The sequence below is a fragment of the Macrobrachium nipponense genome, chromosome 24, assembly GCF_015104395.2.
Source record: "Macrobrachium nipponense isolate FS-2020 chromosome 24, ASM1510439v2, whole genome shotgun sequence".
Lineage (NCBI taxonomy): Eukaryota > Metazoa > Arthropoda > Malacostraca > Decapoda > Palaemonidae > Macrobrachium > Macrobrachium nipponense.
The window spans coordinates 61,757,813-61,782,241 of NC_061091.1; the positions used below are offsets into that span (position 1 = coordinate 61,757,813).

Genomic DNA, 24,429 nt, shown 5'->3' on the forward strand with positions numbered 1-24,429 from the left:
GTCTTCTTAGTAGTCTTCATTCTGATCTTCATCCATATCAGCTATTTTTTTTTACTATTACCAGCTTATCACATCCCAACCATCTCAATCACAGAGATCTCAATCTGTTTTCCAGCTGCTCGACACCATATATTTCTCTGAGACTTCACCGATTAGTTTTTGTAGTTAAGCGTTTTTCCTATGAGTGCGCGTGTTTTTGTGCATACAATCTCAGTTAATAGTATATAATAAAGTTTCCTTACATTTTAATAAATGAAGAACAACGTAATTTGTGAAAAGGTCATGAAAGTAAAATGGCCATAGAGAAAAGTGATACGTACATATTATCAAGTAGTCAAGCCAGAACATGGAGTCACATTTTCAAAGCTCACTGGAATGGCCAACTGCATTGTACAATATATATACTACTGTACTGTAATTCTGTAGTATAATGAAAATGGACACAATATTATTGTCTTATCTATATTGTATGAAAAATTACTGAACTTTTTTTGTAACTGTATGAAATTAATAGCTAGGTAATAAATGCATATGTAAAACTGGCTTTGTTCCTTAGTGTTTCAGTAGCATTAAGCTAGACATGCATCAACGGAAGTTAATGCAAGAGGTTTCTTAAAGTTACTTTGAAATTTGTCATATATTTACATGAAAACTATACCATAATCTTTCAATACCACGTAAGCTAAAAATATTGTGAATAACAAGCTGATATATTAAAACGTATTATTACTTCCAGATGCTGCCTACCAAAGAAGTCTGTGCAACACAATTGGGGCCAAATGAAGATTTCGGATGGAGGCCAAACTTAATGGCACAAACATATTCAGGACCCAAGATACACAAGTGCCCTGTGTGTTCTTACACTTCTACAAATCGCAGTCACTGGACTGTTCACTGCCGAACTCACACTGGAGAAAAACCATTCTCTTGTTTATACTGTCAGTATGAGGCAACTTCTAAAAGTGATCTAAAAAAACATGTGAGAATTCACACTGGAGAAAAGCCGTACTCATGTACACAGTGTCCTTTCCAGTCTGCAGTCAGTGGCAACCTTAAAAGACATATCCAGGTTCATCATAAAAACTTTCTCAATATTTGAAGTGAAAGTCTTCAGTAATTTTCAAAAGGAGAAAACGAAATATTTTGTGGTTGTGAAATGCAAAAAGCTGTATGAAAACTCATCTCAATAAATATGGGTGACTGCCAGCCTTTTCATATCAATTGTGTAGCATCAGTTTATTCATTCTTATCACTAATTCTTTCCCAGAGTATTAATGTGTTAAGTTCTTTTAATTCTTTTGTCTAAAATGTGATGTAATAATTAAAATACTATTTGTCAGGTATGAAAAAATGTAAAGTACTGTACTTGTATAAAGACAGTTTTCCCAGATGGAATTAGTTCGTGTTGATGATTGCCTCTCTATTCTTTATATTTTCCCCACACATAGGTAATGGAATATATTTGGAAAATAAATCCAGTTTTCTGTTCATGCATTTTTTGTCCCCTCCAAGAAAGATTTTGGACATTGTTTTTCACTTAGTTTACAATTTGGTATGAAAACAAGTTCAAAATTAGTCAGAGATTGACATGAACTTTGATGGATGGAGGGTCAACAAATAGAGATGAAGGTATGGATTTCCTGTAGGTTCGGGATCCAAAAGTAAAATTTGATTACTACTACTGTATAATGTACGTATTGTATACCCATCTATCATACTCTTTCCCACATAGGGAGGAGAAAACCACCATTCGTGAAATATGAGTTTTCAAATGGCAATTAGTAGTGGTTTCATAGATAATAAACAACTACTATGATTCAGAAGATATAACTAGAGATTAATTGGATATGGTCAAATATTTTCAGATTAATTGGATATGGTCAAATATTTTCATATACGTCGATATACGTATACTGTTTTGTAATTTTTTTTTTTTCATGTACTAATTCTTATGAGAACATTTCATAATTTGGTATAGCAAGAGGTTCTATACACTGTAACACTACTTTTGAGCGCCATATGGAGCCTTCTCTAAACTATTTTAAGACTACTGAAGTGAGACGTAGAACACACCATTCTCTCTGCTGACAGAAATGCCAAGAAGCAGAGAACAGGAGTGAGTCAAGATCTCTACTTGAACAGCTGGTTGGTTGATTTTCATGGAGGTTGTTGTCAGTCCTCTTGAAAACTATGCCTACACTTATCAGGTTCTGTTAGTAATGGGTACAGGTAGTCCCCAGTGATCAGTGGGGGGTTCCGTTCTTGGTGGGGTGCCGATAAGCGAAAACTGCCATTAACTGAAACTCGTGGATTTATGGTGCTGATAACTGGTTAATGGTGCCTCTGTTAGCTATGTTATGGCGTCATAACTCTATTATCGGTGCACAAGGTGCCATAACCGGAACTTGGCGTTTTATGGTGCCATAAAATCAGATCGCCATTAACCGAGTCCGCCGATAATTGGGGGCTACCTATATACTGTATTACATATTATAATTGAAAACTTCACGAACGTTTTGAAAGCTTGGTACATAATTCCAATACCAGTGTACGTAGTTACAAGTTCCATTCTATTACCTAGTGTAATTAAGAGTCCAACAACCTTTTATATATACTATAGTCATACTGGGATAGTTTTCTTTTTCTATATAAAACAAATGAGTGGGCTATAAAGAGCTGATGTTACATTTCCCAGTTACTTAGAGTTTCCAGTATTGCCCTTTGCTTTTCATTTGAGTTTTGAGTTCAACACAAAAGTGAAGCAGAAATATATTACATAACTAACCAGCTGTTTGTTTCTTTAAAAAAAATATTCAATTATTGTTTTATGTATCTTCTGGCAAATTGTGTTGACCAATCAGGCTTCCCTATGAAACAGTTTATTAAGCTTTTAAAACAAAAGGAAAGGTAGTAGTATAGTACTCAACTTCCATGTCTGAAAGCCAATTGGAAATGAGATGTATTTTTAAAGTCTCATTTAGAAACAGATAGAGAAGAGTTAGCAGATTTAATAATAACCCAACCCATAGATATATAAATCTGTCTCAGTCCCTCTCTCCAAGAACCTGTCAGATTTCAAAAATTATCAGGAAGATATGAATGTTCAGTTCACCTTCCTGTTGAATAAAAAGTATAATAGGATCTGCATTTATGAAAAAGGAAGTGTCCTGGTGATAGCATCATAATCAGGAGACACAACAATGTAATTGGTGATTAAAAATTTCATAAGATCCCAAATTTGGGATTCGATGGTAGGACATGATGTACCTTTGGAGTAAGACAAAATATAAAAGTTGATAGTGGAAGGCATGATGGAAGGAAGCCATGCTTGTTAGATCCAGAAGAAAATGGTAAATCATCAGGAGGAGTTTGTACACACTGGTTGTTGGAGTAACACATGATGGCTGACATAAAACAGTGAAAATCAGATTGACTTGCAGTGATTAACAGCAGGTCACAGCGTAACAGAGAACAAAAGGCACCGATCAGTTTTGGTTGATTCTCTAAACTATGAACTCTAGCTGCATGCCTAGCATTCTATGGTAAAAAAAGAGTTGTCTACTATAAGCACAACTTATGTGTTAATAAAAATGAAGGACAATCTATTTAAACTAGAGAAGGCCTTCATTACCATACTCTGACAAAATATGCTTTCCAAGTGCTCATAAAAAAAGAACAGCAAAAAACTTAGGTGATTACCAATTTCTTGTACATATGGTAAAAGATGTGGCAGAATTTAGGGAGGTCAAATACATTCGATAGTCCTCCTAGATTAGCCAAATATGTATCCATAAATACCGTGATGCAATTTTACTAAAACATCCTGTATGAATGAGTCAGTAACAAGAATGGGGTTTCACTTATTTTTGTGTGCTTTCCTTGAAAATATACTGTAATAAAATGAGTAACCATTCACTTTCATCCATCTAAAACAACTTGTAATAATTTTTTAACTGATGACGAAAGATATTTCCATGTCCAGTATCTAAAGTTTTTACAACCTTTGGAATTATTGTCACAAGCAACTTCATTAGTATATCAAACTTATTTGACAGAAAAAAGACCAATGAAGTATGTTAATAATTTCTTTCAAGGTTCTTATATGTTAATGTTATCCATCAAAACATTCTGTTGGAAAAAAAGCAATGAATAAACTAAATTGTTTTACGCTTGTTATATATGTATAATCTTAAGCTGATGTTGGAGCATATTATGAATCTAACCTGTATCTAAACTTATTCCATATTGTTATTTCTATTTACAAGTAAATGCATTCCATTCCAGATGGGGATGGATACACGGCATGACCTAACAGTGAGGGACAATGAGATGATAGAAATGGAGAGAAACCCCACTGCCATGAAAGTGCACCAGTGCCCCGTGTGTCCTTACTCCACAACTCATCGCTCTCACTGGACTGTTCACTGTCGAATTCACACAGGAGAGAAACCGTATTGTTGCCAATATTGCCCCTATAAAACTGTGGGCAGCAGTGATCTCAGAAAACATTTAAGAACCCATACGGGGGAGAAGCCATTTACATGTCCGTACTGCTCTTATAATTCGGCGCATAGCATATCTTTGAAGAGGCATATTAAAACTTATCACCCGTAATGTCCCTCAGTGCAAACCTATTGAGTCATTTTCTTAAATGCCGGCAATATGTCGTTTTCAGAAACACACCAATTGCGTACTAGGCTATTCATCCACCCACAGCACAAAATTAATGCTATGCTTAATGAAAAACTCATTTAATGGAATACAGTGATCTGACATAGTACATAGTACACAATACACAGTACCAAAATCGATTAAAGAACAGCTAAGGAAAAAATAGGTTTTGACATAGGAAAAACCTATTTTTGGTAAACGATATCAATTCTATAAATTATTGACTATGTATTACTAAAGTTGTTTTTATAGATAAACAGTTATATATATAGGTGCATTAATTTGATTTGGAAGAGATGTGTATGATTTAGTCATTAGCTAAATTTCATGGAGATTAAAATGGCAGTTAGTGGATTATCCTTTTAAGTATATGTAATGTGTTTCATTTACTGGAATGATTTTTCAGTAGCCTTTGGAAAGACTGATTATTTTTATTAGTACATTCTAAAAAATTTATTTTTGTAAAAAGAGGGACTTTTTTTAAGTAATGGGATGATCCGATTCTTTACTGTGAATGAAAATTCCCCTATTCTCTGGATTACACAATACTGGTCTTTTGTTCAGTCTGTGGTTCACAGATTTTTATATTGTTACCATAAACCCACACCAGTCATTTTAGAAATATTAGATGAAGCATCTTTTGTTCATATGTGGAACAAACCTTCGGTCTTAACAATAGGATAATCTTCTAGCGCTAGCTGGAAAACCGGTAAAAACAATCAAAGATTGTAAAACAAAGAATCTGTGGCATCTGGCAACTCATGCATAGATGGAGTGGATGCTTAGTCATCAACCAAGATTGTATCTTTTTGCAGTGGTACATGTTCTGAATATAAGGGTACAACTGATATTCATAAGGTAAATTACAGCCAAAATCTGGACCGCAATATCAGTAATGTAGGTTAAATAGTAAAAACCTGTCTAAAAGATTTTAAAAATACCAAATATCAATAACTCATAAGGCTTGGCAACTTGCATGTTTTTTCTGCAGTGCTATTCTAAAGTACAACCATCTTTACAAGGCTAAACTAACAGTGCTGGTACAGCACTTTCTCTCAGATTTTTCTAACTTATAGTTTTACAATTCCTTGGGAGTGATAGGATTTTGTTTTGTTTGATTCACCGATTCTCTCTACATATCCTTTGTTAATCCTGCTCAGACAATTTTTTTTATTTTGAGGAATTGGCAAATGTTGAAGCAGAAATCACAAGAAAAACTAAATTAGAGAGAAACATTTTGATAAAGGAATGAAAAGAACAGGAGGGAAAATGTGAATTAGGATTATTTTTTGTCTAATAATACTACCATAATGAACAGAGAGAGAGAGAGAGAGAGAGAGAGAGAGAGAGAGAGAGAGAGAGAGAGAGAGAGATAGAGGAGAGAGAAATAATCAAGTGCCATATCCTTTCCTTTGTGTTTGAGAGCTGGCATGTTTGTGATTGAGTATTTAACACAGGTACCATTCAAGACAGATAAAAATAATTTTTCAATGCATTCAAATAGAAGACTCTGGCTATACATAGTTTGAGATCAAATTAATTATTATTATTATTATTTTTTAAAGAAAATCCTGCCTCTTTGCATTACTGACTGATGTATGAATTAGGTTTCAGCCTTGATGTAACCTGCAGCCCTGCATGGATATCTTGATTTCAATAAGAGAACTTGTGTTTTCATTAACCTTTAAAGACTTTGACCAAAAGCTGACCTACAGGAAATGTATAAAAAAAAGGTATCTCTCACTAATCAACTGACTACATATCCACATATATGAACTAAGTAACTCTTCGTTTCCTCGTTGCTTTTCACAGTGATAAGGGTTTCAGTATGTAGTTGCATCACAGGAGTCAATGTTAAGTGTTAAGCAACAGAAAAAGATTGTGTCATGTCTTGAACTTAGAGTAAAATAGAGTAGTGTTGTAACACTTATGTCAGTCTTGTATTAAAGCTTTTCATCTAACATCAGTCACTCACCTTTAGATTCTGTTATGACGATTAAGGCAGAAAATGGTTAAACTAAAAATAAAATCTTTTGTCACCTGGTAGTTTGTTTCAGTGGTGAACTCTCAACTTGCAAATAAACTGATAATCTTGTAACAAAGGGGAGTTTTAATTGCTGCTAAATCAGAAAAAGCATGGATTATTTGAAGATGATATTTAAGTTTTGTTACAAATTAAATTTATTCCAGCTTCTCTTGACTTCTTGTAAGCTTTGGGCTATGATGAACCAACTGGAAGAGTTTTGTAACTTGTCTGTCAGTGTATCAATAAATAAAGATTTTTAATGCAGAATGGGCTTTAAAATTTTCAAGCTTCCCAAGAAATAAATATAATATTGATGATAAGGATAAACCTCCCCTTTAGGGACCTAAACCATCGATCAGGGATTATGTCATACTGGTTATGCTTCAAATATCATGGATCAAACAAGTGTGACAATTTTGAAGAAAAGGTCATTACCTCAGTGTGGCACTCTTTTTGACATTCTGGCATTCTATTGGGCAAGTATACATAATGGGGTTTTACCTCTTTAATTTAGTATTATCAAGTTTATCATTCCAAAAAATCTCTTATTTGCATAAGATACTGAGTTTCAAAGATGTTAAACAAATTATGTGAGCGGATCTCACTACAAGAACTAAAATGGACTAATATAATATAATCCAGAGAAAAGAACTAATGAAAAAGAGCTAATGAAGCAAATACGCTTTAGCACAAAAAAATTTATTAAAATTGATGAGTAGATACTGTATAGGTCTGGGGAATTAATATCTTGAAATATGAGCCAGTAGATTAGGTTTACATTAAAAACTTGAAATACATAAATGGATTAAGCTTACAAGTCATGGCTGATGCAAATGCTTAGTACAGCATTGCTGAATAGTTTTTTTTTTTTTTTTTAGCTTTAAGGAGCTTAAGAAGAATGTACTACCATTAAATTTCAGAATTTATTCTGAATTACAAATTAAGACAAAACTACATACTACTTTGATACTTTCCAAGTATTGAGAAGTAAGGTATGGAGAAATTAATTTGAGAAGTAAGGTATGGAGAAATTAATTTTATGTTTCATGAATAGTGAAAAACACAAATGTTTCCGATAATGAAAATCTTTTGTACAGTAATAGCTTATCTCATTAAGTCATTGTTATATTCATTAAAATAATAAAATAAAATACATCATCTTCAACAGACGATGCTGAGCAATGATGAGGCGAACGTGAGCTGGAAGAACCCTCATCTTCCTGAGAGACGACAACAAAATGTTGGGAAGGTTCATCAGTGCCCCCACTGCCCCTATTTGACCATGATTACATCCAACTTTAAGAAACACATACGTGTCCACACAGGAGAAAAGCCTTTTGCATGCCCATACTGCCCACTTCGAGCAACACAACTGGAGAATTTGAAGAAACATGTTCGAACTCACACGGGAGAAAAGCCATATGCATGCGACAAGTGTCCCTTCAAGGCTTCAAAGAAAAGTACCCTGATGAATCACATTCTGTCTCATCATAATAATTAAGGTAGAGTTCAGTGCGAAAGTCAGTGTCTATTCCTGTTGCATCCAGTTTTCTGCAGTTTTAAACTAAACGCTAATGTGGAACTGGCATACATTTAATGTAAATACTGTATAGAATAAAACAGCCATACATAAACACCCATTAATGATGAAATACATAATGATTAGATTTGTATTTTAAAATTTCTAAAAAAAAATTTTGGGTTGTAAATAATATATCTAAGTAATGCAACAGAAAGTTTCTTTTAAACTCAAACTACAATAATTGTACGAAAAAACGAAAAATACTATGAAAGATTTTGCAATAGATATTACGCACTTTACTTCAATAAGTTTCCAACTACATATGAGGTTTCCAACGATTTGAACCACACTTACTAAAATTGTCTCCAGCGGTTTAAATTCAACTCCTATATTGTACCTGCCTTTTGGAACAGTCATAAATTAAATCAGGTCTGTAAATAGTGATGAACCTCTTTTTATATTATTCAGGAGTATGTTAATGCTACACTTCATATACAATGTATCTTTTCAGTAGATAATCTATGTACACTGTTTAACTATGGTTCAGTTTTATAATAGGTTTTAGGAATATAATATATATAGAAATAACTGATTGGCATATACTACTTTATTCTCAAAGAAATACTCATGTCGGCAAAAAGATAGTTATTATTGATGGATTTAGCTGCAGTGTGCAGAATTCAAACAGCAACCGTTTATCAAGAACTATCACGTTGGATTCATCAAACAAAATGGTAACAGACACTGTATATCATTACATATAGTACTGCAATTTAATGGTTACCAACAATTTTTTTATTTCTAGTCATCATAGTGGTATAATATGAAATCCAAATTCCAGGAGATTACCTGTTTTCAGAGGTTTCACCATATAATTTCAGCATTCTTAATTAACTTTTTTTTTTAGCTAAGTTTTCCAATGAGCCACTATCCTCCCTAGCATTCAGACCATGTCTTTCACATTCTTACTTCATACACGTTCTATATTATATAATTGCACAACCTTTCCTGAATACTTACAATATATTTCCTTTACAATAAACTATCTTGGAGCCTAGACTTGTCAAATGATGTGCAAATTCTGTAGGGTACAGTTATCATAACTGAACAGATGGTCCTTGAAAATATTGAATAGCATAATTAGATCAAATTTTACAATGTATCCTGCATTTGGATAAATGGCAGTGCCTCTTAGTTGCTTGGATGGATTAGTGCTGCTAAAATAAATGTGAATGGGCAACAATTGTTTAAAAAATTACATATAACATACGAGTAAAATGTTAATTACGTATTCAGTAAGAAGGTGGATTTAATGAAGATAAGCACTGAAGAGCAAAATCAATGCAAGTTTTAAACTTGTATACTAGAAAATATAGGTCAGATAAGTATTATTGGGATCAAGAGATAGGAGAGAGATGTGTACAGTATATTTACTTCATCATCAATGTATTCTGGGTTACATAACGAAATGCTCTTAAAAACAGCGTGAAAACTTATTTCCTAACTTCATTGCTTTTAACAGTGAAAATGTACACAAACAGAAATATTGGTCAGTTTTCTGTACTCACTGGGATTAAACCCATTACTGTAAACTATTTCCAATTCCTGTAAACTATTTCCAATTCCTCTTGTCATTTTAGGCATTTTCTCCCACACTGCTAAAAGTACTGGGTTGAAAGAAAAAACATGTACGGCAAAACCAAGGAACTTTTGCTCTAAATGTAATGTGACTCTGTATTGAATGTCTCAGCTCTTTATCATATAAGAAAAGTTCATAAGGTCTTACAATAACAGAAAATAAATTTAGTTTATGAATTGACATATCTTTTTTTTTCCAGCTAGAATCTTAGGTAAGAATTCAAAACATTAACTAAGATGGATAATATGTATCTTTTTATCTTTACCTAAAAAGATGATACTTTATTTAGGAAATAAAAACCTAACACCTATTGTCCCAGTGTCCTCACTTGAGGACAGCTTGAAAACTTGATTTTATATCCCTTGCCCAGCGTAAAGACCTTAAAATGCATTATTATAAAATAAACTTGGACAGAAAATTAAACTACCCTAAATATGAACTAATACAGGTAGTGAAATGAGACTGCCAAGTCAAATGTCTAGACTGATATGAGACAAGGCGACAGAGGTTGATGTTTCCTGCTACTACCACCATTTTGCCATGCCCTGTGTTCCTCTGGGTTGTACTACTGCTTACAGTATGCCTTGCTTCCTAACTGTCCAACTCTTTACTCTAACTTTCACCCCTCATTTAAAGACAAATCTTTAATGTTAGCAAGTAAGAATTTGGAAATGCAACGAATGGTCTAGTTATATTACAAGAAAAATTTGGAATATTAATCTGTCTAGCTCATCACTTGTGTAGAAATGAAACATGCCAGCCATGTAGTTATGGTTTATGGCCATTTTCAAGCATACCCTCTAATTTGAACTTTCAGTTTACAAAAGTTATGCACTCTTCTAAAGTAGCTTTGATACAGTTGCATCTTAGCAATTTCATTGGTACCTTGCTCTTTGCTACCTTGCACCACAATGTTCTGTAGCTTAGCAGCCGTACCACACTCAGCTGCACTACACCTAGCAGGCATTTAGTAGCCATATTCACTCATTTATTCAAATCGTTTGAATCTGCACAGACAAACATGTACATGCACACACCCACCCACTTATATACATAAGATAAATCACTGTGAAACAGTTTCTCACTTAATAACTCACAACATAGACAACCACCATGATTGATTTAAACACAAAAACTAAAAGGTGAGAGTAAGGTATAGTTTGAAGCTGACTGACACAATGATGCAACACCCAGGACTGGGAATGGGTGCATAAGTCACGTGTAAATGATGTTATGTAAACTACACTGCCTAATTAAGCTTGTTATAGGAAACAGGCAATTATTTCAGATCATTATCATGAATTTTGTATAGTAATGAATATAACTAATCACATGGATTGATTATTGTACAGTACTATAGCAAATATTCATAAGTCAAACAATTGTTTATTCAACATAATAATAATAATAATAATAATTATAATAATAATAATAATAATAATAATAATAATAATAATAATAATAATAATAATAATAATAATAATAATAATAATAATAATAATAATAATCTCCAACCTGTACACTGTTTCCATCAAATTTGCAGAGAATGTGACAGATTAATATAAAAAAGATGTCCCCTTTAGAGCTATGCACAACATGTTAAATTTTAAAACTGATTCAGCTTCAGGGATGTTGAAAATGTTTTGTGTCTTTTAAAATTAAAAAAATACCATCAATATTTGCATTATATAACTTAAGGAAAACAGTTTCCATACGCTCATGGCATTTTGTAATCCGAAGTCACAAATGTAAATATATTTGACTTTGTTTCATATATTGTAACCAACAAGTAGATTATTTTAATCAAGGAAAATTATTTTAGAGCTTGAATTGTAAGTAATGTGTCCTAACCAAAATTATTTTCTTTTACAGTTGCTGCTAAGTCTCAAGGGAGCTACGTTGGGCAAGGAGAGCACTTGGGGAAACTTGCAAGGAGATGACATCAACAAGTCAAAAGATCTGAACAGCTGCCCTCGCTACCAGTGCCGCTTTTGTCAGTATACAAGTCCTGTCAAGTGCAATGTGACCAGGCATGAGCGAGTGCATACTGGAGAGAAGCCTTTCCAGTGCCCTCACTGTGACTTCCGCTGCACTCAGAACTGTGACCTTAAAAAGCACATTCGTATTCACACGGGAGAAAAACCGTTTGAGTGCAAGTTGTGTCCATATCGTTCATCACGCAAAGAACAACTGAGAATCCATACTTTAACTCAACATCCTTTACCAGACACTCTAGAGTAATTAGAGTGACTTAAATGTTTTTCTATTTTTGTATGCATTTTTAGATATGATTTGAGAAAGATTTCCAATTCTTTTGTGCAAAGGCACATGCTACCTCTAATAGGAAGAATGTCTCAAATGATTTACATGAAAATCTATAATTTTTTTTCATGAATGTCAAAGTTATTTTTTCAGTACAAACTCTTTACCCCACATTAACAGTCTGTGTCCACACATTCTTCTAAACACTCCACAAAAGAAGAACCCTTCCTCAACCTGACTGAGTAAGGATCTGGGTCTCTCAGGATCCTTGGTGGCCAAACAGTCACTTACTATGTTGTCTGGAATAGTTACAATGAATAGAGGGTTGGGAGGGAAGCTCTGTAATTTAATGTTAGTATTGAAAAAATCTATTTTTAAAACAATTATATTTTTCCAATAGAACATTATTTTAGCTTGGTGACCATATCAGCCCACATAGCACAGATTGCATGGTACCCAAGAGGTCACAAATTGGACTAAAGCCTTGTTAGTTAAGAAGCTGGTTAGTGCTGTGTAATCTGGGTAGCCATGGATGTGAAACTTACCCAGGCACTAAGACATAACAGCTACTTTTAACCCATATTACTACGCCAGTGCTGGAGGAAAGGATATGAACTATGAGGATGACTAGTTTGTTACCCCTTGCCCTAGGGACTGACAAACTTGGTCTGCTGCTACTTCAGGCCCAGCTGAGCAACCATTAGGGTGATTTATGGGTCAATTCATACATGTAAAATCTTACACACGCTGATGAAGATCTCAAGGAAGCAATATCTGAAATGGAGTTGACATCAAGATTTTTTTTGAAAAGCCAGAGGGGTTGAAAATTCTTAATTTTATGATTGCTAACTTTCACCTCGAAGGTTTGACCCTCAGAAGTATTCCTATTAGACTAAAATTATTTGTCTCAGCCAATAAGAAATTTTGACTAGGCTGGTGAATAAGAGCAAACAAGAGACATCCCTTTCTGAAAACATGGTTTTTCTAAGACATGAAAATTGTATGAAAAATTTAAATAGCAAAATTGGCTAAAGGCAAAGAGCCTTTATCAGGGCTGGAGTAATATTTGGAACTGCTTGTGCCCAAAAGGAGTCTTCTCTTGGGGGAAATTACCCTTGAACAGTGCTGTACAGTGTGCATACTGCTTTTCTAAGCTAGATGACATCTGACTGGCATCAAGTGGTTCTTGAGGATGGGTAGAGGAAGCTGTGTGGCTTTGCACAGGTTGAATTTGTAAGGATGGCTGGTGCACATGGAGCACTAGTGATCTACTGGAGCAAATAAATGCAGATTTTTTACCGGGCAGAGGTGAATAGCGCAAGCACCTGGAAGGCAAAAATGGCACTGCCAGTTTCTGCAAAGCTGTGCAGTCGTCTTGAAGAGGTACAGCTGGAATAGCCAATAATATAAGTCATCAGAAAGGCAACGAGAGACTGTAGTGGGTCTAGATGCAACCAAGGAAATGAACCTAGGGAAGCAACTTAGAAAGATTGACCATATCCAGGAGTTAAAAAGCAGATTACAGTATTCTTGTGGAGCTACCCGGGCATAGTGTATAATGAGACACAGGGGTTATTCTATTAAGAGAAGGGAGAGTGCCAAGAAGATTTAGATTTACTTTATTTATCATCCTGCCTTGAGTCATGAGAGTGCTTGCAGCCAGATGCACATCTTGGAAGGAAACAGAACCACGAGAGTCCCTGGAGGATGAATGTCATTGTGTGCTTGATGATTTCCTTTCTCCAAGGAAGCAAATATGTAGTGTCAGAGGCATGGCCAAGGCTGGGGTCTGCTGTGCATCTTCAATAACAGTCACAGAATCAGATGCACTTCTGAATGAAGGATGACATGCTAAAGGGTTATAGGTATATTATACATCTGAAGATACAAGGACACCCAACTGTTAGGTTTTCAGCTTTTGGTGTTGTGTAAGCCACTGCGACTAGAGATACTTGGCACCAGGTGAGTAAAACAAGCCAGGTGAAGTAGGAGCAGCCCGTTTTTCAGCTCGTCAAAAAACTGTGAGCCCATCAAGAGAAGATTGCAGATGAAAAGGAGAAGGAGCCATCTCATATGGTAAATTATCCCTGACTGAAATAAAGGTCTTATTCAAAATATCAAGAAAAAGTGTATGACTGTTCAGAAAGAAATGTCAACTTACAGCAGCTAGGAACAGTAGAAAGCAAGGTATTGACCCTCCAACTATTCAGTATGATAAAGAAAACCTCACTATGCTGATATGTGATGGCATTATTATACAAACTGATCATTACTTATGAAGGAATGAGCTCATATATTTATAGTACATATTATGCAGCTGAAACTTATGAATGACAAATTTTGGTGAAAAGGAACTCAGCAAGCAGTTATCATAGGAGAGAATACGTACTGTGAACTGGTACAGATGACAGACAATAAATGAACCAGTTTGCTAGCAACCTGAGATGCATTCTCAATCAGGTGATACAAGGTTTCCTTTTTCTTCTATGGAGAGACTGAATGATTTCTCAGACACATGGAAAACTTATACGATACCTATATGAGTTTGGTAATGACAAATTTTTTCTTTTTCTTTTTTTTCTTTTTTACAGCAGCAGTAATACAGTTAATACAATACCATAAGCTCTGTGCTTGGATAAGTATTTAGGAGGGAATTGTACTATAATTGAAAATAATGCAGTACTACCAAACTTTATTTGATAACTTTCAGTGGTGGCATAATCACTGAAGCATTTCAGGATATTCCATTATTATATTTTTCCCTTACGTGAAGCTACCTGATGGATGAAATATGATCACTAAGTGCTTTAGTTGTAGATTGTGCTTTGCACTATGTAAATAATTTATGAATAAAATCAAACAAAAAATGCATTTTCTCTTTACTTACAAAACCTGCACTTCTCCCAACTCTTAAGAAAAAAAAACAGCCTTTTATTCCCCCAGGTATAACTGGTATAATTAGTTACTATAGCAGATTCACATCAGCCATGCATCTGATGTCCAGCCCAGTCCCTTACAACACTCCTGATTGGCTGTTGATAAGCCAATCACAGGGCTAGAAACTCTCGGTCTTTCTCGAGAGTTCACATAGGCAGGTTGTATGTTCCACCTCTCCTGAGGGATACTTTTAAAAGACATATCCATCAGGAGAAGTGGAATATACATCCTGCCTATGTTAACTCTTGAAAGAGACTGAGAGTTTCCAGCTGTGTGATTGGCTTATCAACAGCCAATCAGGAGTGTCGTAGGGACTGGCCTAGACATCAGATGCATGGCTGATGTGAATCAAGGATAGTAGGTACCACTTGAAAAGCAGCATATTTCCAGCACTTGGCTCTACCAATGTGGTAGTAGTACAGTTATCATAACAACAATGATTCTCAAGAATGAAAATATATGTGACTGGTGTACAGTTCCATGTTCTCTGTAGGGCACAAATCTGAAAATCTGTAAAAATTCTGATTTCCTTGTGTGTATAATGGTTGGATTTGGTGTATCAAAAGATCAAAAGAACTCATAAATCAAGCGACAGTTAGGGTGACAATCCACAAATTTACAACATTTCTAACCATCCATTCAATCAACTGACTGAATGATATCAAACAGCATTGGTTGCCAATGCCGGGAAGCAAATGAAAATCCAGAATAAAATTGCCATAATCCATTCATGAACATCGCAATGCTTTGTAAATAAATAAATGCATGCTTTATATCCATTTGTTTTTCCTATAAAACAAATTAAATAAATGACTTTACCCATCATCTTCATGAGTATGCAGTACTTGCAGACGCTCCTTACCTGTCCAAGAAAAAAATTCAAGTGGTCAGAACTTCAGTACAAGTAACTTTCATGAAAATTAGTCCCTAACAAAGCATAGAAAATTTATATATATATATATATATATATATATATATATATATATATATATAGATATAGAGAGAGAGAGAGAGAGAGAGAGAGAGAGAGAGAGAGTCTCCAGTCGGCGAAGATAACAATACTTCAGGGGGTACCATGATACATTAGTAGAATGCCATAGTTTATTAAAAACGTTTCGCACACAATTCTCGGTGCATCATCAGTCTGTGAACAATAAAAGTAAATACATTATAAAAAGGAATTCACAAAATTACAAGGTAATTAAAAATTAATGGTTTAAAAAGAAAAGCAGAAGTTAAAAGTTAAAAAAATACGTTAAAACACTGTAAAAAGAGAGAGAGAACTAAGACACCAACCATCCAAGGCAAAAGACGAAGAAGGAATAGCAAAACCTGACGTCCCAAACAAAAAGTCAGTTATGCCAAATACAGAGGGGAAGCCGTGGTGTGATTGTTCAAAGAGGGAACTAGCCTTTTGATAAGTAATGACTCCAGAGTAGTTAGGTGATCTGGGTCCTTTGTATAACCAATAATAGAAAAGTGCTGTTTCAAGACCTCTATTTTGCACATACCAGCATGATTTTTAATGTTAGAAAACTCTGGTTGCTTAATTCTCTGGCCTGTACGAAAACTGAAACCCATGTGGCTGCAATATCTCACTTGCAATGGCCTACGAGTAGATCCGATGTAAGAGCCCGGACATCCAGGGCATGTGAATTTATATACAACATTAGATCTCATGAAGGATTGCAAGCGATCTTTACAGCTGAAAAATGAACCTATTCTGCATGGATTATTAGAAATAAGTTTTAACTGAAGACGGGGAATTTCTTGTTCAATGATCTGTGTTAGTCTACGTGAGAATTTTGTATCAAACACAAAAGGGATGGAAGCAAAGAACAGTTTCTTAGGAACATCAAAGTTGGGCAACGGTGGCTGGAGAAATTTGGTTAAAAGTTTATTGATAACTCTAAGGACTACGTCTTTGGGATAGGAATTTTTGTGAAAAAAACTTAATAAAAATTCTATTTCATCATGGAAAGTTGGCCAGTTAGACGAATATTTTAATGCTCTATGGACAAGAGTATAAATAGTGTTTAATTTGAAGGTTCTTTGGCATGAACTATAATAGTTGTTAGCTAAACTTGTATAGGTCTTTTTTCTATAGACAGCTGTGGTGAATTCAGAATTACTTCTTGTAATATTGCCATGTATAGGTCTTTTTTCTATAGACAGCTGTGGTGAATTCAGAATTACTTCTTGTAATATTGCCATTTCTCGATATCAATATTACAAGAAGTAATTCTGAATTCACCACAGCTGTCTATAGAAAAAAGACCTATACAGGTTTAGCTAACAACTATTATAGTTCGTGCCAAAGAACCTTCAAATTAAACAACATTTATACTCTTGTCCATAGAGCATTAAAATATTCGTCTAACTGGCCAACTTTCCATAATTAAATAGAATTTTTATTAGGTTTTTTTCACAAAAATTCCTATCCCAAAGACGTAGTCCTTAGAGTTATCAATAAACTTTTAACCAAATTTCTCCAGCCACCGTTGCCCAACTTTGATGTTCCTAAGAAACTGTTCTTTGCTTCCATCCCTTTTGTGTTTGATACAAAATTCTCACGTAGACTAACACAGATAATTGAACAAGAAATTCCCTGTCTTCAGTTAAAACTTATTTCTAATAATCCATGCAGAATAGGTTCATTTTTCAGCTGCAAAGATCGCTTGCAATCCTTCATGAGATCCAATGTTGTATATAAATTCACATGCCCTGGATGTCCGGGCTCTTACATCGGATCTACTCGTAGGCTATTGCAAGTGAGATATTGCAGCCACATGGGTTTCAGTTTTCGTACAGGCCAGAGAATTAAGCAACCAGAGTTTTCTAACATTAAAAATCATGCTGCTATATGCAAAATAGAGGTCTTGAAACAGCACTTTTCTATTATTGGTTATACAAAGGACCCAGATCACCTAACTACTCTGGAGTCATTACTTATCAAAAGGCTAGTTCCCTCTTTGAACAATCACACCACGGCTTCCCCTCTGTATTTGACATAACTGACTTTTTGTTTGGGACGTCAGGTTTTGCTATTCCTTCTTCGTCTTTTGCCTTGGATGGTTGGTGTCTTAGTTCTCTCTCTCTTTTTACAGTGTTTTAACGTATTTTTTTAACTTTTAACTTCTGCTTTTCTTTTTAAACCATTAATTTTTAATTACCTTGTAATTTTGTGAATTCCTTTTTATAATGTATTTACTTTTATTGTTCACAGACTGATGATGCACCGAGAATTGTGTGCGAAACGTTTTTAATAAACTATGGCATTCTACTAATGTATCATGGTACCCCCTGAAGTATTTATATATATATATATATATATATATATGTGTGTGTGTGTGTGTGTGTGTGTACCTCTTATATCCCAAGACAAACAGTCATGTGATTATATGGCTGGAAATTTCCCAAAGATATTCTGTAAGCATATTTAACTGAGAGCTCACTAGATTATCTAAAATAAACAAGTGACATGCTACACAAATACTAGGCTATATGTTGACACAAAGAAAATTAGCTATGTTCCATATTATGAATAGAATTTTCTTTCAGTCCGTTTTCTTAACAGTAGTACTAGACTATGGAAATTCATCCACTTGACTAACAGTACCTGAATGAAACTGGACAGCACGAAAACAAAACTGGGAGATTCTGCATGGGGCAGATCTCAGGTCCTTTGGTCTTAACTGAATTTTTGTTTAATCCTAATTCTGTTATGTTTTATCTCTATTGTATATCTTCAATGAATAAGCCAAATCATACACTTTTGATGAGTAAAGCAATGGTTTGCAGTGGAGCGTTAACGGGTTACAGACACTGCTTTTATTTGCAGATGATAAGGAAATCCTTGTATATCACGCAGAGAATACAATCGAATACAGAATTTAGGCCAAAGGCCAAACGCTTGAACCTATATGGTCATTCAGCGCTGAAAAGTAAATTGAAAGTAAGAAGTTTTGAAAAAACCCGAGACACTATAAATAACTGGCACCAGGAAAGCACAACAAAAATCAACTGCGACCAAAGTAGATTTATAAAAATATTTTATAAAAACTATAAAATATTTTATAAAAATTATATGCACCATAAATATTTAGATGAAAATGCTATCAGGAAAATATTAAATGAAAATATCTCCCCCACTGCAGAAGGGGATAAAATTAGCCTCATAATTTATTATAGAAACATGAAAACCAGCCAGCTGCTTCTTAAAAACAACCCGACGGCCCCAGAAACGTCTTTGAAAAGGAGTGTTTAACCTACAAATTCACATGTCCGGTGGAAGGATGCCACCACTCCTATGTCGGGATGACCACTACACAACTCTCTGTGTCCCTCCTGCCACCCTCAAGAAGAGGCCATTTTCAATCCTTATAGAGAAAACCATAACAGAAGACTTTTAAGAGCTGAGCTCATAACGAACATAGAAATTATTGACCAAGCACCAGACCGAAGACCTCTACGGTTTCTCGAGGCACTGCGTATATTAGAGGCTGAGTATCAGCAGTAAAAGAAGCAGAATTTCTCCCCACCATCATAAGAAGAAATACAAGAAACCAATCGGCACCATACACTATCACGAGAGAGAGAGAGAGAGAGAGAGAGAGAGCCGGAAGCCGATGGCATGTCACCTAGACGACTTGTAATACCTACCATCCCTGTGGTGGGTACCCCAACCAACACCCTCTCCCAGCCGACAACCCCGGACGGACCTACGTAGGAGATCTCAACGCCTCAGAGACAGATTTCGTCACCAACCTACGACCAATTAATATCCTTGCTTACCGACCTACCCACCGAATGTACACGCCCTGCCTGCTATTTATACCTGTAAATAACTTATCTTAATTCACTTTACATAGATGATTGCCTGTGCGCTGTCGACATGTTAAGAGGAAATAAACCTAAGACAACTGAAATTGTTATATGTCCTTAGGAAACCTGATATAGCTATTTACTACCTACCAGCTACATGTTGATGAGAAAAAGATAATAAGAAGAATTGGGAAGATTCTATAGAAATCAAATACTGATGAAACAGCCATGAAGAAAATAATAGAGAAACACGTCCGCCCTATGGAGGAAGGGAAGAGAGTATTTACTATAAGAATCGGCGTACGAAGGACCTCCTGATGAAGAACAACCCCTCCCCGCCCGTAGGAGACCCCCTAAAGCAGTCCAACGTTGTCTACCGATACGTATGCCCCGCCCAAGGATGCCCTGGGATTTACATCGGCATGACGACGATGCGCCTGCCTAAAAGGATCTCCTCCCACGCCCAGGAGGGCGCCATTAGGCAGCACGCCCTTGCAGTACACCAGAAGGACATCACGAGAGACGACATCATCAGGAATGTCAAAATCATCGGGAGAGCCTCTGACCCACGACGTCTGCGCCTCCTAGAAGCGCTGCTTATCCTTGAGCAAAAGCCTCCCCTTAACACCTATCAAGAGGCGTTCCTGATACCGACGTGTGTGAGGAGGACCACGCCCCTCCCCCACAACGAAAGTACCAGCGTGCATGAAACAAACACCGGACGTGAAGCACATAATGAGAATAATACCGGGGGTGACGTCACTCAGGCAGAAGCCAATCAAGAGGCTCCCAGTGATATCCCCCGCCTGAAAAGGTCTGCAAGATTCGTAAACGCTCGCCGTATGAGTCACCTTCCCAGGAACCAATGAAAACTCGACCTGCCGAGAGGTTCTCTAGAGTAGACCGTACTCAAGAGCCCGCATCATCACGATATAAGAAGAAGGATTGGAAGCTGGCCAATTACGGGCTGCTCTGTGAGCAAGAGCCCGTGCTGACACAAGGTCAGCTAAATCAAAAACAAACAAACAAGCTGGCCAATTACGGGCTGCTCTGTGAGCAAGAGCCCGTGCTGGCACAAGGCCAGCTTAATCTTAAACAACAACAACAAGCTGGCCTTTTTTTACGGGCTGCTCTGTGAGCAAGAGCCCGTGCTGACACAAGGTCAGCTAAATCAAAAACAACAACAACAAGCTGGCCTTTACGGGCTGCTCTGTGAGCAAGAGCCCGTGCTGACACAAGGTCAGCTAAATCAAAAACAACAAAACAACAAGCTGGCCTCAACGGGCTGCTCTTGAGCAAGAGCCCGTGCTGGCATAAAGCTAGCTTAATCTTAAACAACAACAACAAGCTGGCCTTGTGCCAGCACGGGCTCTTGCTCGTAGATCAGCCCGAAGGAATTCCAGTGGTTGTAATCTTAAACAGCCACTGGAATTCCTACGGGCTGATCTACGAGCAAGAGCCCGTGCTGGCACAAGGCCAGCTTTATCTCAAACAACAACAACACTGGAATTCAGTCCCTCAGCAGTCATCGCTTGATAATATCCTGTGGATCAGGAAGAAACGTAACGTTGGAGAGAGAGAGAGAGAGAGAGAGAGAGAGAGAGAGAGAGAGAGAGAGAGAGAGAGAATTGTATAAGAAATAATAAACCAAATGACTCAACCGAATTTTACCATGCACTTTGGTGCGTTGCTCGCCAGTCTAAACAACAACGAGAAAGCTGGCATCAGAAAAATAGAGAAGACTCTTTACAAGATTAATAGTGCTGAAGCAGCAATCATTTTCAACAAAATAATAATAATAATAATAAATAAATAAATAAAAAATCTGCCATATCCCAGCACCCTGTTTTTTTCATTCTAAATCAGTGCAAAGCGCACGAACACAAAAACTAAGGCACCTGATGTATCAGCTACGTACATGCCAATGCAAAAGAAAGAAAAAATTTTAAGATGCATAAAAACTGTTTTATGGTTAGGTTTTTTATTTTGTTATTTATGTTACTGTATTGTTTTGATTCCGTACAATTTAACCTCTCTCTCTCTCTCTGTCGTTTTAGTGAATTCTGTCATAAGTTTGTTTCTTTAAACCTCACTGGTCACATATAGGGAAATGTTAGTAGTGAAAAGTGTTTATTGCACCATGAATAAATTACCTTGAATTACCTGTGGTCATTCAGCGCTGAAACGGAAATTGCCAGTAAAAAGGTTTGCAACGCGAGGAACACCTCAAAGCAGTTGCACTATGAATCGGTCGTTAGAAGAGGGTGGAAAGTAAGATGGAAGAAAAAGAATATAAACGGAGGTTCAGTATAAGGTATAAAAGCAAAACATACCACCATACCCAAACAAAAAATGGGGAATTTATATTTTCTTATGTGTATAAACCTAAGTACAATATCATGAAAGAAACTCCGTAAGAAAATGTATATATATATATATATGTATATATATATATATATATATCTATATATATAATATACTATATATATATATATATATATATATATATATATATATATATATATATATATAAAATTTTTGCCATATCCCAATACCCATTTTTATCATTCTAAATTAAACAAAGACCACAGCAACAAGAAATGCCCAACGTTCCAACAAATGGAGAAAAATGCTTAATAACGAGAGAGAGAGAGAGAGAGAGAGAGAGAGAGAGAGAGAGAGAGAGAGAGAGAGAGAGAGAGAGAGAGAGAGAGATTAATCTTGAGCTGTTCAAGGTAATTCATTCACGGCGCAATAAAACCTTTACACTACATTATCCCCTTATACGTGGCCAATGAGGTTTAAAGAAACAAACTTGTGACAGAATTCATTAAAAAGGAGAGAGAAAGAGAGAGAGAGAGATCACGCAAATTGATCCCATACCAAAAAATCTTGAAACGGACGTCACAGACCTTCGAGGGTCGAGAATGAAGGAAGGATTAAAGTGTCTTTTTGAAATCCTGTCATTTCAACTTATCATATAAATAAGTTGAATATTTTTTTTTTACATTTGATTAGGATAAAAAGAATAACATTTCTACGAGGGACATTAACAGCTTTACAGCAACTATTATTTTATTTGCATACTCCAAAGGACAACAAAACTCAAAAAATTTCGTAGAAGAGAATCATCTAACTCCACGAATGTGAATAATGCAACACAAATGCAGTTCACCAACACTTCTTATTTCTTCACTCAGTCTTAAAGGTTTGGCCTTAAAAACAATAAATCGCCTCACTTGATCTGACCGTAAACAGGAATAATCACAAAACGATGCTGCATTTGAACTAGAGTGAACAACCGTAATTCTTTATGCACTAGACAGAAAACTGAAGAGTTCTACTGACTGTAGCTAATCCAGTACAAGGGAAAAAGTGATGTAAAACTGTTAATAACTAAGATTTATATGTATTTTATATATTGTAATGCTACAAAATACTCTTTTAAAGATGTGTTTCGTTCACATCTGTACCCACCTTAAAATACCAAATTCTAAAGTACTTGCATAACTTTCATTTTCATAGATGCTAGCTGGCGAGATTCGGCTGTCACTGAACCATCTCGAAAATCAAAATCCTATCAAGTAGGTCTAGAGTTGCCCGTGACCTGGGTCAGCCTTACACTTCCATTGCCTCACACCCACTTCTGCAACCCCCCCCCCCCCCCCCCCCCCCCCCCCCCCCCCCAACCAACACAGGTCAGCGTCTAGTATTTAATGTTGTGATCCTTTGCCACTATTCTGGCAAAATGTTAAATAAAAAAATGTATTAAGACAACTTTCCAAGTGCAACATAACATACATTGTAATCTAATGAAAAGCTGGTAATTGGTGAAATATATGCTTAAAGATGGTAATGATGCTAAAAATAACTTTTGCAAATAAATAGATTATTCATACCTAAAACGGCTGATACACATGCTATGCACTTACCAATTATCGTTCATTTCAATTCATATCTGATGCTCAGAACCTAATCTGAACATAAGTGGGGAATGTCTGTACATCTAAATAGTAGTATATATCTTAGATCGCTGTAGTTCTGTATTAGTAAGAACTTGAAACCCTTCTGAAGTAACACACTAATCTTCCTTTCCTTCTCTGCAGGGGATGATGGGACTCAGAGGAGCTATGGCAGGCACAAATGACATGTGGAGAATGATACATGAGGATAACGGCAACAAATCCAAGGACTGTGATAGCTTACTCCATTACCAATGCAGTTTCTGTCAGTATACAAGTCCACTTAGGTGCAATGTTAAGAGGCATGAAAGAGTCCACACTGGGGAGAAGCCCTTTCAGTGTCCCCACTGCAACTTCTGCTGTACACAGAACTCTGACCTTAAGAAACACATTCGGGTTCATACAGGAGAAAAGCCGTTTGCGTGTGACGTTTGCCCTTACAGGTCTTCACGTAAAGAACGTCTTCGAAGTCATGTTCTCAGTCACCACCCAGTACCCTAAACCTCTTTAGAATACATCTTAAATTGTTTTATGTTGTCAAGAATGTTAAAGTATTCATGAATGATGACTTTGTTTAGCACTGAAT

The 24,429-nt window shown here is 35.9% G+C and overlaps 1 protein-coding gene across 6 annotated transcripts in view; it reads left to right on the forward strand.

Annotated features, from left to right (window-relative positions):
* The window catches only part of LOC135205669 (zinc finger and BTB domain-containing protein 17-like), a 260,367-nt gene extending 236,008 nt beyond the window's left edge, over positions 1 to 24,359 (forward strand). Inside the window, exon 7 of one of the 6 annotated variants that reach the window (XR_010312574.1) lies at positions 737 to 865. Coding sequence is in view for 5 of the 6 variants with exons in the window: in XM_064236533.1 (XP_064092603.1) it covers positions 11,731 to 12,099 (369 nt within the window). In the remaining variant the exon portion in view is untranslated. Of the gene's footprint in view, positions 1 to 736; positions 1,432 to 4,284; positions 4,630 to 7,865; positions 8,200 to 11,730; positions 14,899 to 23,987 lie in introns of those variants that run through there. The other 5 variants (XM_064236538.1, XM_064236533.1, XM_064236544.1 and 2 more) reach the window with 5 other exon arrangements.
* The last annotated feature ends 70 nt before the right edge of the window (positions 24,360 to 24,429 follow it).